We start from the raw sequence: 18,887 nt of genomic DNA on the forward strand, positions 1-18,887 counted from the left end.
GATGGATTGATGGATGAAAGGATGATGGATGGATGGATGGATGAAAGGATGATGGCTGGATGGCTGGATGGATGAAAGGATGATGGCTGGATGGATGGATGGATGAAAGGATGATGGATGGAGGATGGAGGAAAGGATGGTGGATGGAGGATGGATGGATGATGGACGGATGGATGAAAGGATGGATGGAGGATGGATGATGGATGGATGGATGGATGAAAGCATAATGGATGGAAGGATGGATGATGGTGGATGGATGGAGGGTGGATGGATGATGGATGATGGATGGATGGATGGATGGATAATGGATGGAGGATGATGGATGGATGGATGGATGAGGATGGACAGATGATGGATGGAGGATGGATGGATGGATGGGTGGATTGATAGATGGATGGATGGAGACATGGACATATGGACAAATGGACTCGTGGACACATGGATAGATGGACATATGGACATATGGACACATGGATAGATGGACATATGGACATATGGACACATGTACACATGGATATGTGGACATATGGATAGATGGACACATGGACATATGGATAGATGGACACATGGACTCATAGACTGATGGACATATGGATACATAGACATATGGACACATGAATAGATGGCCATATGGACAGATGGAGACATGGACATAAAGACACATGATATATGGACATATGGATAGATGGAGACATGGACAGGTGGACACATCGACATGTGGACAGATGGAGACATGGACAGGTGAACAGACACATGGACTCATGGACAGATGGACAGATTGACAGAGGAACAAATGGACAGAGGAACAGATGGACAGATGAACAGATGGACACATGGAGAGATGGACAGATGAACAGATGGACAGTTGGACAGATGAACAGATGGACACATGGACAGATGGACACATGGAGAGATGGACAGATGGACAGGTGGACAGATGAACAGATGGACACATGGAGAGATGGACAGATGAACAGATGGACAGGTGGACAGATGAACAGATGGACACATGGACAGATGGACAGATGGACATGTGGACAGATGGACACATGGACAAATGGACATGTGGACAGATGGACAGGTGGGCAGATGGACAAATGGACATGTGGACACATGGACAGGTGGACAGATGGACAGATGAACAAATGGACAGGTGGACAGATGGACATGTGGACAGATGGACAAATGGACATGTGGACAGATGGACAGGTGGGCAGATGGACAAATGGACATGTGGACAGATGGACAGGTGGACAGATGGACAGATGAACAAATGGATATGTGGACAGATGGACATGTGGACAGATGGACAGATGGACAAATGGACATGTGGACAGATGGACAGGTGGACAGATGGACACATGGACAGATGGAGGCATGGATAGATGGACACATGGACATATGGACACATGGATAGATGGACATATGGAGACATGGACACATGGATAGATGGACAGATGGACACATGGATAGATGGACATATGGATAGATGGACATATGGACATATGGACACATGGATGGATGGACATATGGAGAGATGGACATATGGAGACATGGACACATGGATAGATGGACAGATGGACACATGGACACATGGATAGATGGACATGGACATATGGACACATGGATAGATGGAGACATGGACAGATGGACACATGGACATATGGATAGATGGACATGGACATATGGACACATGGATAGATGTAGACATGGACAGATGGACACATGGACATATGGACAGATGGTCAGATAGACACATGGATAGATGGACATATGGACACATGTACACATGGATATATGGACATATGGATAGATGGACACATGGACACATGGATAGATGGACACATGGACAGATGGTCAGATAGACACATGGATAGATGGACATATGGACATATGGACACATGTACACATGGATATGTGGACATATGGATAGATGGACATATGGATAGATGGACACATGGACTCATAGACTGATGGACATATGGATACATAGACATATGGACACATGAATAGATGGCCATATGGACAGATGGAGACATGGACATAAAGACACATGGATATATGGACATATGGATAGATGGACACATGGACAGGTGGACACATCGACATGTGGACAGATGGAGACATGGACAGGTGAACAGACACATGGACTCATGGACAGATGGACATATGGACAGATAGAGACATGGACATATGGACACATGGATATATGGATAGATGGACACATGGACAGGTGAACAGACACATGGACTCATGGACAGGTGGACAGATGGACAAATGGACATGTGGACAGATGGACAGGTGGACAGATGGACAGATGAACAAATGGACATGTGGACAGATGGACAGATGAACAAATGGACATGTGGACAGATGGACATGTGGACAGGTGGACACATGGACAGATGCGCAGATGGACAGGTGGGCAGGTGGACAAATGGACATGTGGACAGATGGATATGTGGACAGATGGACACATGGACAGGTGGACAGATGAACAGATGGACAGATGGACAGGTGGACAGATGGACAGATGGACAGGTGGACAGGTGGACAGGTGGACAGGTGGGCAGATGGACAGGTGGGCAGATGGACAGGTGGACAGGTGGACAGGTGGGCAGATGGACAGGTGGACAGATGGACAGGTGGACACATGGACATGTGGACAGATGGACAGGTGGACAGATGGACAGGTGGACAGGTAGACAGATGGACAGGTGGACAGATGGACAGGTGGACAGGTGGACAGGTGGGCAGATGGACAGGTGGGCAGATGGACAGGTGGATAGGTGGACAGATGGACAGGTGGACAGATGGACAGGTGGACAGGTGGACAGATGGACAGGTGGACAGATGGACAGGTGGACACATGGACATGTGGACAGATGGACAGGTGGACAGATGGACAGGTGGACAGGTAGACAGATGGACAGGTGGACAGATGGACAGGTGGACAGGTGGACAGGTGGGCAGATGGACAGGTGGGCAGATGGACAGGTGGGCAGATGGACAGATGGACAGGTGGACAGGTGGACAGATGGACAGGTGGACAGGTGGACAGGCAGCAGGACGGGTTCATGGATGAAGGATGAAAGGATGATGCATGGATAGGTGGGTGGATGGATAATGAATGAAAGGATAAATGATGGATGGATGACAGGATGAATGATGATGATGAATTGATGATGGAATGATAGATTGATGACTTGTTTTCTCTCCCTCCCCCCACCGTCCCCGCGGGCCCAGTGGGAGGAGATCAGTGGGGTGGATGAGAAGTACAAGCCCATCCGGACCTACCAGGTGTGCAACGTGATGGAGGCGACGCAGCAGAACAACTGGCTGCAGACGGGTTGGGTGGCCCGCCGTGGCGGCCAGCGTATCTTCGTGGAGCTGCAGTTCACGCTGCGCGACTGCAACAGTATTCCCGGGGTGGCCGGATCTTGCAAGGAGACCTTCAACCTGCTGTATGTGGAATCGGACCGGGACCTGGGAGGTGTGACCCGGGAGGACCGCTACACCAAGATCGACACCATCGCCGCGGACGAGAGCTTCACGCAAGGCGACCTCGGAGAGAGGAAGATGAAGCTGAACACGGAAGTGCGTGAAATCGGACACCTCAACCGGAAGGGCTTCCATCTGGCGTTCCAGGACGTAGGCGCCTGCGTGGCTCTGGTGGCGGTTCGGGTTTACTACAAGCGCTGTCTCGCCACTGTCCAGAACCTGGCTGTGTTCCCGGACACGGTAGCCGAGGCCGCCTTCGCCACACTGGTGGAGGTACGCGGCAGCTGCGTCAACAACTCAGAGGTGGACATGGACAGCCCTCCCAGAATGCACTGCAGCGCCGAAGGGGAGTGGCTGGTTCCCATCGGAAAGTGCAGCTGCAGCGCTGGATACGAGGAGGGACACAGCAGCTGTGAAGGTAGGACAACGGGGTCAGAACATCTGGTCCCTGCAGGACACGTTGGCATTGATAGTTAGTTAGTTAGTTAGTTAGTTAGTTAGTTAGGGTTGGGGTTAGGGTTGTTATGTATCAGTGACAGTCAGTTTGTCCATCCACACAGCGTTCAACGTGAACATCAGCACAGCACACACTGATCGTTCTCTGTGAAGCAAACGTGTTGCAGGAACGCAGCTCTTTTATTTAGTTCACCTGACATGCATCATCTCACCAGGTGTGTCATGTGATCATGGTGTCAAAACAAAACAAACAGCTTAGAAAAAAGTTAGTGACAAGTTAGGATGGGAGCACATCAACACCCCACTGCTCACATACAAAAAGAATCTATGACATAAACATACATGTCATGTTGCTCATTTGCATAAGAAAACATTTCATACTCCAAACATAAACATCTGAAGCTTCATCAGCTTGACTTTAGTTGAAGGTTTTGTTAATATGTCTGCAACCATATCATTGGTTGGACAGTAGTCCAAGTTAATCTGACCTCCATTTATTGGTGATATTTCACATCCACATGTTTCCAACGTTGTCTGTTCCTAGGACTCTTGGCTAAAGCTATCGCACCTTGACTGTCTTCATAAACAACACATCTGTAGTCCTGACCATCAAAACCATGTAAAAGCTGCTTTAGGTAAAGGCACTCTTGCATAGTAGCAGCCGATGCCATATATTCAGCCTCACAGGTTGACAATGCGACTGTAGGTCTTAGTTCTCCATGATACCAGTGGGCCATTGTTGTTTAAGCTAACACAATACCCTGTGGTACTTTTCCGATCGTCTACATCAGCAGCCCAACTGGCATCACCCTAAGCATATATTAGGCTCTCGTCTTTGCTTTTCCCAAAACAGAGTTCTTTGTTTTGAGTTCCTTTTAGATCCCTTAAAACATGCTGAACAGTTGTCCATTGTTCAGTCGTTGGTTCAGTGAAGTCCTGGGACAGTTTCCTCACTACAGACTTTAAAGGGTTCCTATGATGGTATGTGGAGTTTTCTGAGCTTTCTACAGTGTTACAGTGTTGAATCCTCATCAGACATGTGAACGACACTGTTTTTTATCACCTAAACGCATGTTTGAGTTTGAGTTTGAATTCCAGCACGCTCTCTGTTCGGTTTCCATGGCGACGAAAAACGCGTGGTTTTAGAGGGTTTTTTCTACTTGGAAATCCTTGTGACGTCCCGGGGGATAAGGTTGGGTGATTGGTTACCTTCTACTGGTTAACAAGGGCATGTACAAATACATCAGGCGGGTGGAAAACGTGGGATAAAGTTATTTCCAACGATGGCTGGTGAGTTTACCAAAGAGAGACATCCTGCTGCATTCGTTGCTGTGGGTTGCTGTTTTCCACTTCGTTTTCAGGCTCTGATTCAGGTTCCAACATGTAGGGCTGGATGCTATGTGTTGACATTGTAGTTTGTTTTCTTATCGAGTTCATATGAGCCTAATCCTTCTGTTTATGAGACGTTACAATGACGGTGAAAGCAGGTGCGGTGCGCGCTCCCGATGTAGTGCAGTGGTGGGAGGCGGGGCTTAATGCGGAAGAGTCTCAATCCACTCGTTTTGCCCGCAGGCTGATCTGACAGCCTACGGAGAGGGTCGGTCTGAAGTAAATAAAGCCATTTGTGACAATAACTCCATCAATCCCAGCCCTTCTGGTCTCAGAAATAAAAATAAATTAGCCTGAAATGCACAGAATAGTTCCACTTTTAGTCTGGCCTTGTACAGGTTGCAAGGTAGATCAAACTGCTTCTCTGTATTTTGTCACATCACTCATTTGAAATCTGAAATTCATTGAGAGGAAAGCCCCTTGAGATGATACATCTCGTTTTCAAGGGGGTCCTCAACACAGACATACAGATAACAATACCATCCTTACTTAGACATAACCACAGCATTCACACTAGCTAAAGCTCTCCAATCGCCCCTATAAACCCAACCCTCAGTACAAGCGAAATAAAAGGCATTTACCAGAAAAGTACAGTATATCCCTGAACATACACATGTAAACAACAAGCATAACTCAAAGTAAAGTTGTTTAGAAGAATACAACAACATCAGAAGCAAGTTGTTTGTGAGTATCTAAACATAGCTGTCCTGAGCTTTGCTGAGAAGTGACGGATCTGATCGACACTGGTGAATTGTTCCAGTCCGATGGGGCTTGGAATTTGAATGCTTGACGGCCAAACTCTTTTTTTAATTTTGGGAAGATAAAAAAAACAAGTGGTCAGTATGTCTGAGGTTATATGAGGACCCAAATGGGATTAGAAACTGTTTTAAATATTATGGATAACTAAGATAGTGACATTTAAAAATAAATTGAAGCCAATGAAAATGTCTTCTTGATTTAAATGCCAACCAGTTCAGTGATGCGTACATGTGACAATGATGTGTTCTGTAAGGACACCTCAGTACGCATCTAGACAGACGACGATACGTAACATGAAGAGTATGGAGGTTTGTATCCGAGGAGTTCTGGTAAACAACATCAGCATAGTCAAGTATTGGAAGAATTAACTGAGTAATAATTCTCTTTCTGATAGAGAAGGTAAAGGAATTAGTAGAAGAATAAAGAGATCTCAAGCACGGTGGAACAGTGGTTAGCACTGTGGCCTCACAGCAAGAAGGTCGCTGGTTTGATCCTCAGCTGGGGAGAGATTTGGTCAGCGGCCTTTCTGTGTGGAGTTTGCATGTTCTCCCCGTGTATGCTGGGTTCCCTCCAGGTTCTCCGGCTTCTTCCCACCGTCCAAAGACCTGATGTTAGGTTAACTGGTTACTCTGCCCCTAGGACTGACTGGTTGTGTGTCTCTGTGTGTCCCTGCGATGGACTGGCGAGATGTCCAGGGTGTACCCCGCCTTTCACCCAGAGACACCTGGGACAGGCTCCAGCTTCCCGCCACCCTTCATTGGATTAAGCGGTTAGGAAAATGAATGAATGAGACCTCAAGCAACTGGATATTTTTTTGTTAGTGAATCTATATGTGTTCTAAATGTCAGCTGGGAATTGAGATAAATACCAAGGTATTTAAACTTGAACCATTGGCAAACCATCAAGAAAATTAATCTAAAATTCATTTGACTGATTGTTGGGCCTCAGGTTAAATAGCATACTGTATGACTTTTTCTTATCAAGTAAGAGCTTGTTATGAATAAACCATTTTTGAACCAGGCTGAAATCTGACTGTAATGAACGCTGAATATGGGACACATCACAACTGGAAGAGTAAATTACGGTATCATCTGCATATAAATGAATTAGAGAGCTAAAGCAAGTCTGTCGTAAATCATTTATAAATACAGAAAATAATAAAGGACCTAAAGAGGAACCTTGAGGTACACTCGTCCACAGTCCTGAAATCCGAAAGATTTCCCTGAGAAGCGACACACTGACGTCTACGATATGAGTTAAACCAGAGCAGCGCTTGTCTTGATAAACCAATAGCATATAGTTTGTCTCATAGTAAATAATGATGTACTTTGGTTAAATCAATAAATATAGCAACTGTTTTCATATTGGCATCATATGAGGATATTATATGTAATATTTTAACAGGGTGCTTGTCGAATAATTTGGTCTAAAACCAGATTGAAAAGGAGATAGCATATTAAAGTCATTCATATATTTTAATAATTGATTAAACATAATTGTTTCAAATATCTTTACAACAGTATTAATAATCGATACTGGCCTGTAGTTATTGATATCATGAGGATGAGCACTTTTGTACAATAGGGTCACTGTGGTACATTCGTTCAGCGTCATCGCCGTAGTCAAGCTTCTGTTCACATGGGGTCTTTCTCTGCTTGCAGTGTAACATCAGGAATCTTTCCGGTATCTTCTGGATGTATTTACATTGTGACATCTTCAGGCATCCATCACTTTGTTAAAATCAATGCCTAGAAAATATGTTAATTTACCAAGATCTTTCATTAAACTTGGATTTCAACATTTCTTTAACATCTGTCAAAACATCTTCATCACTGGCAGCAATAATCAGATGGTCTCCCCATATGTCGACGTGAACCGCGTCTTTTCCAGTAACTTTCTATAAACACAATGATCAGCTGGGTTTTGTACAAACTGCGTCTCACACAAGTAGTCATGCAACAAGTTGTTCCACTTTCACCCCGACTGTTTCAGGCCATACAGACATTTCTTTACACACAAGTCCACCACCTTCTTCATGTTTGGCTTCGTAACCTTCAGGTTGTTCCACATGAATGTCCCGCTGGAATGGTGCATGTAAATATGCTGTTTACATCCATTTGGTGAACAATCAGACGTTCCTGTGCTGCTATGCTGGTCATGCTGGCTGTTGGAGAGAAAGACCTTTAGCAACATATCTGGCTTAGTATTTGTCAGTCCTGTCATCGTTCTTTTTCCCTGCATAGACCCATTTCCCCCCACTACATCTCTGCCCTCAGGAAGAGTGGTCAGACTGAATGTTGCATTGTCTTTTGGTGACTGCATTTCCTCATTCATAGCATTAACCCATTATCAGCATCAACTGAAGTGTTTGTATGTCTGGAGTAGATCACATAGAAGTCTATAACAGCAGACAACATCAGCCATGTCATCTTCCATACAACAAGTATAGTCCCCATAATAATCCAGCTTGTTCCTCCCTCTTACAGGACAGCGCCTAACTTCAGGTTTTTCTTCGTCTTCTCTTTCTTCTACCTCAGTTTGCTTTGTCTGAATCACACTCCACTGTACTGTGTTCAATGACCACCTCTTGGTTTCTGCTTTCTGTGACTGGTGGGCTTTTTACTGAGTGTCTTTTACTTTGGATAACAACATCATCCTCCTCAGCATCCAACATGTCTTCAGATATTTCATTTATTTTAGATACAAACTTTACAAGTCAGTGTTTGTGGATTTATCTGTTACTAGGATAGTAAACCAGCTAGGCTGGACTGTTTTTGTCGTATCCAACAAAAATACCTTTCTCACATCTAGAGTCCAGTTTCCCTTTATGATGCCTGTATGCATAACACACTTGTCCGAAGTTCTGCATCCTGGCAATGTTGGCTTTTCTACCCGTTAACATATAGAAAGGAGTTTGTTTGGTACGATTGTTAAAGCACCTGTTCCTCACTACTGCAGCTGTCTGGACAGTGTAGGTCCACAACATCTTTGGCAACCTGCTCTATGAGCATGAAACGGGTCATATCAACAGGTTCTCCAGTTGCGTTCGGCCGTACCACTGTGGTGTGGAGAATATGGGGCTGAAGTCTCATGTCTAATACCACTCCTGCTCATTAATGCTTGATACTGTTTGCTCATGTTCCATTGTCAGACCTCATTGGTTTTATTTTGCCATAAGGAGCCGTATCGGCTAAGATTTCTCTGTGGCTTGTACCGTGTCACTTTTATTTCTCAGGAAATAAACAAATGTTGCACCAGAATAATCATGTGAGCGATAGTGCATATCTATGACCATCTGGAGACACTGGATCTCTAGGACCAGCTAAATCTGTGTGTACCATGTCAAGTGGCCGCTTAGCCCTTACATCAGGTCCCCTGTTTCTGGTCTGGACAAACTTCCCTTTGAGTACAAACTTCACAAAATGGGGTATGCTTACTCCCCCCTTCCTTAACATCCATCCCATCACCATTTCTTTGGTTCATTACATCTGCATAACTGCAATGTCCCAAAGTTTCATGCCAACTCTGCAAATCAAGACATTTCTTAAATTGGTCTTTAGTCATTTTCTGATGTGTGCAGATGGTATCATTTGTTGTGTCCATGTATTTGGGACCATCTTTATGAAGAAGAACACTGTCACCCTCTCTGTAAACCACGTGGCACCGCTGGAGACAGCAGCGGAGAAGATATCCTGGTGGTACGTAGGAAGGCAGAAGGCGTTCCTCAGGGTTGTCCGTAAGCTCCTCCCCTTGCAGCCACACCTCTGCGTCGCCTCGCCCCTCGGCCCCCTGGAAACTGCTGTCAAACTCCTTAAACTTGCAGATGTCTGTGATGTGGTTAGACGTGGAACCTGTCGACCACCAGACCTCTTCTCTTGAAATCCGGCATCTCTGTGTCGCTGATCCAGAATGCATATTCATTTCTCCTCGGATGCTTTCCGTGCGTGATCCCGACGTGCCATCCGTCTGCAGCTTGTTGTGTGTGTTCATATTGCAGTAATCGCACCATTTCTTACGCATGCAGGATCTGGCTATATGGCCTTTCATCCCGCATCTGGAACACACAATGTCTGCGTTTCTTTTGTTTGATCCCTCTGGCGGTGCTTTGGGACAACTGGTGCTTTTGCCTGCATTACATTGTCCTCGTGCGCAGATATGTGCATGTTTTCAACATCCTCATAACTTGGAAGCTTGGTTTTCAACTCAGCAAAGTGTCACATGTATTCCAGATGGTTTGAATGTCTCTGGCAGCACTCTGCGATTAACAGGCCGTCACTGAACATCTCAGCTGCGCTCCTCAAAGCGGTGATCACGGTCTCTGCTCTGATGACGCATTCAGTCACCTTCTCACTGGGATGTTTCTGCAAACAAGTCAGTTCGGTGTATAGATTTATTATCCTTGGCTTTCCTTTTCCAACATGATACCCCGGAGGATCTTCAGTGCTGCCATCATCTGTTGCATCGTGCATGATCAGTGAAAGACTCTTATCATCCAGGAACTGAATGAGCTCTGCTTACGCCTCGGCATTCTTTTTCTCATCTTCCTCGTCTCGGATTTCGGCTTCATCCAACTTAGTGTCTTTTAAACCTTGTAGACAGAGGTGACCCAGAAACTCTGTTTCCCACGATTCATCACTTTTCTCGTCTCCATAAAAAGCCAGCCTCGCCCAGAGACTGCTTGGCACTGCGTCTCTGTTTGTCCTCATGGTGCTTATGGATCCTTCCAGTCCAGCTTTCAGCTGCACGCTGTAAACATGGCGACTCTCACCAGCTAGTCGGATCAAACTGCGTTATGAGTCTGGGTCCATAACCTGTTAGCAGAATTCATCCACACAGCGTTCAACGTGAACATCAGCACAGCACACACCGATCTTTCTTTCTGTGAACCAAACGTGTTGCGGGAACGCAGCTCTTTTCTTTAGTACACCTGACATTCATCATCTCATCAGGTGTGTCAAAACAAAACAAACCAACATGGCTTAGAAAAAGGTTAGTGGGAGCACATCTCAACAATTTCCAAAAAAGTAGAAGCAACAAGCAGCAGAAACAAAAAGGCAGAAGCAAAGCTTATAGCGTGATAATGTACACCAATAGAGTTCCTTGAAATGATACAAATACCAGCAAAAACACTACTTCCACAATGTGGGACTTTTATAAAGAAAATAATTTATAAAGTTGCAAATCTCTCAAAAATTAACTGATAAATCATCTTTTTAAATAGAAATATAGAAAGAAAACTGTGGAACTCAAACTGAACTCAGCTCTCAAGGCCGCATTTACATCAGGTGGCCCAGATGAACTGGGGAAAGTACACAGACTCACTCACTGAACGCACACACACACACACACACTGTTACAGACACACTCTCCTATCTCTCACTGCCTTCTCGCCCCTCCCTCCACTCACTGACGGTGAAGTTGGATGGGGGCGCTGCTTGGCTGTGGACTGACTGAAACTGGCTGCGGGCCTGGGATCAGTTTGGACCTGCTCATCTGTCATAAATGTCCACTGTCTGTCTGTCAAAAGTTGGACGAGCTGTCTTGAACTTTGGCTTTCCCCTCAGGGATGAATGAAGTGTGATTGAATTGAATTGAAAATGGAAGTATTAAGGTACATTAAAATAGTAATAAACCTTTTTTTTTGGTAATAAATCTTTAGTTTTATCCAAGATACCATGTTTGAAATTTTAACCTCACTGTAATGTACATGATGTTTCCAGGTTAATTTGGAATCTATTGTAACCCCGTAGAGATTTCACAACAAAAGCTCCTTTTCAGTGCCATCTATTCTGAATTTGACCTTTTTAAACAACTTTTTTCCTCCAAATATCATGAATCTGGTTTTAGATGCATTCAGTGAAAACTTGTTTCTGTCAAACCAGGTTCTGAAGAAAATCAATTCTTTTTCTATCAATAATAGAAGTTCATTAGTTTGTTCGGGTAAAAAATCCAAAGTAGTATTGTCAAGATATATAACACGTTTATAAATATGTCTGATAAATATCGTTTATGAAAATAATATAAAGTTTTGGGCCAATCACAGAACCTTGAGGTGTTCCACGTGTTATGGTCTTCAGTCCAGATGCTGCATCTGTTAAATGACACATTGGTGACGATTATCTAAATAACTTCTGACCCAAGAGAGAACAGAACCACGAACCCCATTGTTTTCAAGTTTTAACAATCGACCGCTGCAGGACCACCATGCGGTCGCACACGGCAGGCCCGACGGCATGAGGCTTCCTGGTCCAGGCTCTGGCGCCGGCCTGGTTTCTCCTGTTTGGGCTTCCGTAGAAACAAATATGCAGGTTAGGGTTAAATGGCGCTGCAGGGATGATGATGATTCAGGTCAGAGAACCCACCCCTCCCGCCCCCTCCCGCCCTGCAGAGCACCTGCTCAAGCACCTCCCCATTTACATGTCGCGCCCCCCCCCACCCCCTGTCACACACACACATCAACACTCCCCCCACACACACACATCAACACTCCCCCCCCACACACACACATCAACACTCCCCCCCCCACACACACACATCAACACTCCCCCCCCACACACACATCAACACTCCCCCCCCCACACACACACATCAACACTCCCCCCCCACACACACATCAACACTCCCCCCCCCACACACACACATCAACACTCCCCCCACACACACACATCAACACTCCCCCCCCACACACACACATCAACACTCCCCCCCACACACACACATCAACACTCCCCCCCCACACACACATCAACACTCCCCCCCCCACACACACACATCAACACTCCCCCCCACACACACATCAACACTCCCCCCCCCCACACACACACATCAACACTCCCCCCCCACACACACACATCAACACTCCCCCCCCACACACACATCAACACTCCCCCCCCCACACACACACATCAACACTCCCCCCCCACACACATCAACACTCCCCCCCCCCACACACACACATCAACACTCCCCCCCCACACACACACATCAACACTCCCCCCCCACACACACACATCAACACTCCCCCCCCACACACACACATCAACACTCCCCCCCCACACACACACATCAACACTCCCCCCCCACACACACACATCAACACTCCCCCCCCCCCACACACATCAACACTCCCCCCCACACACACATCAACACTCCCCCCCCCACACACACACATCAACACTCCCCCCCACACACACATCAACACTCCCCCCCACACACATCAACACTCCCCCCCACACACACATCAACACTCCCCCCCCACACACATCAACACTCCCCCCCCCCACACACACATCAATACTCCCCCCCCCCCACACACCACACACTCCCCCCACACACATCAACACTCCCCCCACACACACATCAACACCCCCACACACACACATCAACACTCCCCCCCCACACACACACATCAACACTCCCCCCCCACACACACACATCAACACTCCCCCCCCACACACACATCACACTCCCCCCCCACACACACACATCAACACTCCCCCCCACACACACATCAACACTCCCCCCCCCACACACACACATCAACACTCCCCCCCCACACACACACACATCAACACCCCCCCCACACACACACATTACACTCCCCCCCCCACACACACACATCAACACTCCCCCACACACATATCAACCACACACACACATTACACTCCCCCCCCACACACACATCAACACACCCCCCCACACACACACACATCAACACCCCCACCACACATCAACACTCCCCCCCACACACACACATCAACACTCCCCCCCACACACACACATCAACACTCCCCCCACACACACACATCAACCACACCCACACATCAACACCCCCCACACACACATCAACACCCCCCCCACACACACACATTTACACTCCCCCCCCCACACACACACACATCAACACTCCCCCCACACACACACATCAACCACACACACACATCAACACCCCCCCCCCACACACACCACATCAACACTCCCCCCCCACACACACACATCAACACTCCCCCCCCACACCACCCCACACCACACATCACACTCCCCCCCACACACACACATCAACACTCCCCCCCCCACACACACATCAACACTCCCCCCCACACACACACATCAACCACACACACACATCAACACCCCCACACACATCAACACTCCCCCCCACACACACACATCACACTCCCCCCCCCCACACACACATCAACACTCCCCCACACACACACATCAACCACACACACACATCAACACCCCCCCACCCACACATCAACACCCCCCACCACACATCACACTCCCCCCCCACACACACACACATCAACACCTCCCCCACACACACACACACCACATCAACCACTCCCCCCCCACACCACACATCAACACTCCCCCCCACACACACACATCAACACTCCCCCCCCCCACACACACATCAACACTCCCCCCCACACACACACATTACACTCCCCCCCACACACACACACATCAACACTCCCCCCACACACACACATCAACCACACACACACATCAACACCCCCCCCACACACACACACATCAACACTCCCCCCCACACACACAATCAACACTCCCCCCCCACACACACACATCAACACCCCCCACACACACATTACACTCCCCCCCACACACACACAATCAACACTCCCCCCCACACACACACATCAACTCCCCCACACACACATTTACACTCCCCCCCCCCACACACACACATCAACACTCCCCCCACACACACACACACCCCCCCCCCCACACACACACACACATCAACACTCCCCCACACACACAAATCAACACTCCCCCCACACACACACATCAACACCCCCACACACACATTTACACTCCCCCCCACACACACACACATCAACACTCCCCCCCACACACACATCAACACCCCCCCACACACACACACTCAACACTCCCCCCCCACACACACACATCAACACTCCCCCCCACACACACATCACACTCCCCCCCCACACACACACATTTACACTCCCCCCCCCACACACACACATCAACACTCCCCCCACACACACACACATCAACCACACACAAACATCAACACTCCCCCCACACACACACACATCAACACACCCCCCCCACACACACATCAACACCCCCCCACACACACACACATCAACACTCCCCCCCACACACACACATCAACCACACACACATCAACACCCCCCCACACACACACACATTTACACTCCCCCCCACACACACATCAACACCCCCCACCACACACACACACATCAACACTCCCCACACACACACATCAACCACACACACATCAACACCCCCCCACACACACACACATCAACACACGCCCCACACACACATCAACACTCCCCCCCCACACACACATCAACACCCCCACACACATCAACACTCCCCCCCACACACACACATCACCACTCCCCCCCCCACACACACATCAACACTCCCCCCACACACACACATCAACACCTCCCCCACACACACACACATCAACACTCCCCCCACACACACACACATCAACACTCCCCCCCACACACACATCAACACCCACACACACATCAACACTCCCCCCACACACACACACATCAACACTCCCCCCACACACACACACACATCAACACTCCCCCCACACACACACACACATCACACCCCCCCCACACACACACACACATCAACACTCCCCCCCACACACACACATCAACACTCCCCCCCCACACACACACATCAACACTCCCCCCCACACACACATCAACACTCCCCCCCACACCACATCAACACTCCCCCCCACACCACACATCAACACTCCCCCCCCACACACATCAACACTCCCCCCCCCCCCACACACACATCAAACTCCCCCCCCCACACACACACAACACTCCCCCACACACACATCAACACTCCCCCACACACACATCAACACCCCACACACACACACAACACCTCCCCCCCACCACACACACACATCAACACTCCCCCCCCACACACATCAACACCCCCACACACCACCATCAACACTCCCCCCACACACACATCAACACCCCCCCCCCCACACACACATTACACTCCCCCCCCCCACACACACACAACACCCCCCCCACACACACCATCACCACTCCCCCCCACACACACATCAACACCCCCCACACACACATCAACACTCCCCCCCCCACACACACACACAACACTCCCCCCCCCACACACACATCAACACTCCCCCCCACACACACACTCCCCCCCCCACACACACATCAACACTCCCCCCCACACACACATCAACACCCCCCACACAACACACCACACTCCCCCCCACACACACACACACAACACTCCCCCACCCCCCACACACACACATCAACACTCCCCCCCCCCACACACATCAACACCCCCCACACACACACATCAACACTCCCCCCACACACACATCAACACCCCCCCCCCCCCACACACACATTTACACTCCCCCCCCCCACACACACACATCAACACTCCCCCCACACACACACATCAAACTCCCCCCCACACACACATCAACACCCCCCCCCACACACACACATTTACACTCCCCCCCCCACACACACACACATCAACACTCCCCCCACACACACACATCAACCACACACACACATCAACACCCCCCACACACACATCAACACCCCCACACACATCAACACTCCCCCCCCCACACACACAAATCAACACTCCCCCCCCACACACACACATCAACACTCCCCCCCACACACACATCAACACCCCCCCCCCACACACACACACAACACCCCCCCCACACACACACACACCCATCAACCACACACACACATCAACACCCCCCACACACACATCAACACTCCCCCCACACAGACACACATCAACACTCCCCCCCACACACACATCAACACCCCCCCCCACACACAAATTTACACTCCCCCCCCCCACACACACACATCAACACTCCCCCCACACACACATATCAACCACACACACACATTTACACTCCCCCCCCCACACACACATCAACACTCCCCCCCCCCACACACACACATCAACACCCCCACACACACATTTACACTCCCCCCCCCCACACACACACACACCCCCCCCCACACACACACACACCACCCCCCCACACACACACACACACACATCAACACTCCCCCACACACACAAATCAACACTCCCCCCACACACACACATCAACACCCCCACACACACATTTACACTCCCCCCCACACACACACACATCAACACTCCCCCCCCACACACACATCAACACCCCCCCCCCACACACACACATCAACACTCCCCCCACACACACACACATCAACACTCCCCCCCACACACACATCAACACTCCCCCCCCACACACACACATTACCTACCCCTCCCCCCACACACACACATCAACACTCCCCCCACACACACACACATCAACCACACACAACATCAACACTCCCCCCACACACACACACATCAACACTCCCCCCCACACACACATCAACACCCCCCCACACACACACACATTACACTCCCCCCCCACACACACATCAACACCCCCCCCACACACACACACACATCAACACCCCCCCACACACACACACATCAACACTCCCCCCCACACACACATCAACACCCCCCCACACACACACACACATCAACACTCCCCCCACACACACACATCAACCACACACACATCAACACCCCCCCACACACACACACATTACACTCCCCCCCACACACACATCAACACCCCCCCACACACACACACACATCAACACTCCCCCCACACACACACATCAACCACACACACATCACACCCCCCACACACACACACATCAACACACGCCCCACACACACATCAACACTCCCCCCCCACACACACACATCAACACCCCACACACATCAACACTCCCCCCCCCACACACACACATCAACACTCCCCCCCCCCCACACACACATCAACACTCCCCCCCACACACACACATCAACACTCTCCCCCACACACACACACATCAACACTCCCCCCACACACACACACATCAACACTCCCCCCCACACACACATCAACACCCACACACACATCAACACTCCCCCCACACACACACACATCAACACTCCCCCCCCCACACACACACACATCAACACTCCCCCCACACACACACACACATCAACACTCCCCCACACACACATCAACACTCCCCCCCCACACACCCCACACACACATCAACACCCCACACACACATCAACACTCCCCCCCACACACACACACATCAACACTCCCCCCACACACACACACATCAACACTCCCCCCCACACACACATCAACACTCCCCCCCACACACATCAACACTCCCCCCCACACACACATCAACACTCCCCCCCACACACATCAACACTCCCCCCCCCCACACACACACATCAACACTCCCCCCACACACACACATCAACCACACACACATCAACACCCCCCCACACACACACACATTTACACTCCCCCCCACACACACATCAACACCCCCCCACACACACACACACACATCAACACTCCCCCCACACACACACATCAACCACACACACATCAACACCCCCCACACACACACACATCAACACACGCCCCCACACACACATCAACACTCCCCCCCCACACCACACACATCAACCCCCCACACACATCAACACTCCCCCCCACACACACACATCAACCACACACACACATCAACACTCCCCCACACACACACACATCAACCACACACACACATCAACACCCCCCACACACAACA

At 49.4% G+C, this 18,887-nt stretch overlaps 1 protein-coding gene across 1 annotated transcript in view; it reads left to right on the forward strand.

Moving 5' to 3' along the window:
• epha10 (EPH receptor A10) overlaps positions 1-18,887 on the forward strand; it is a gene marked incomplete at both ends in the record, with an annotated part of 134,164 nt that overhangs the window by 13,840 nt on the left and 101,437 nt on the right. Inside the window, one exon of the mRNA XM_079259222.1 lies at positions 3,247-3,919. Coding sequence (XP_079115348.1) covers positions 3,247-3,919 — 673 coding nt within the window. The remainder of the gene's footprint in view (positions 1-3,246; positions 3,920-18,887) is intronic.

The sequence above is a fragment of the Telmatherina bonti genome (genome assembly GCF_933228915.1).
Source record: "Telmatherina bonti genome assembly, chromosome: 19".
Classification (NCBI taxonomy): domain Eukaryota; kingdom Metazoa; phylum Chordata; class Actinopteri; order Atheriniformes; family Telmatherinidae; genus Telmatherina; species Telmatherina bonti.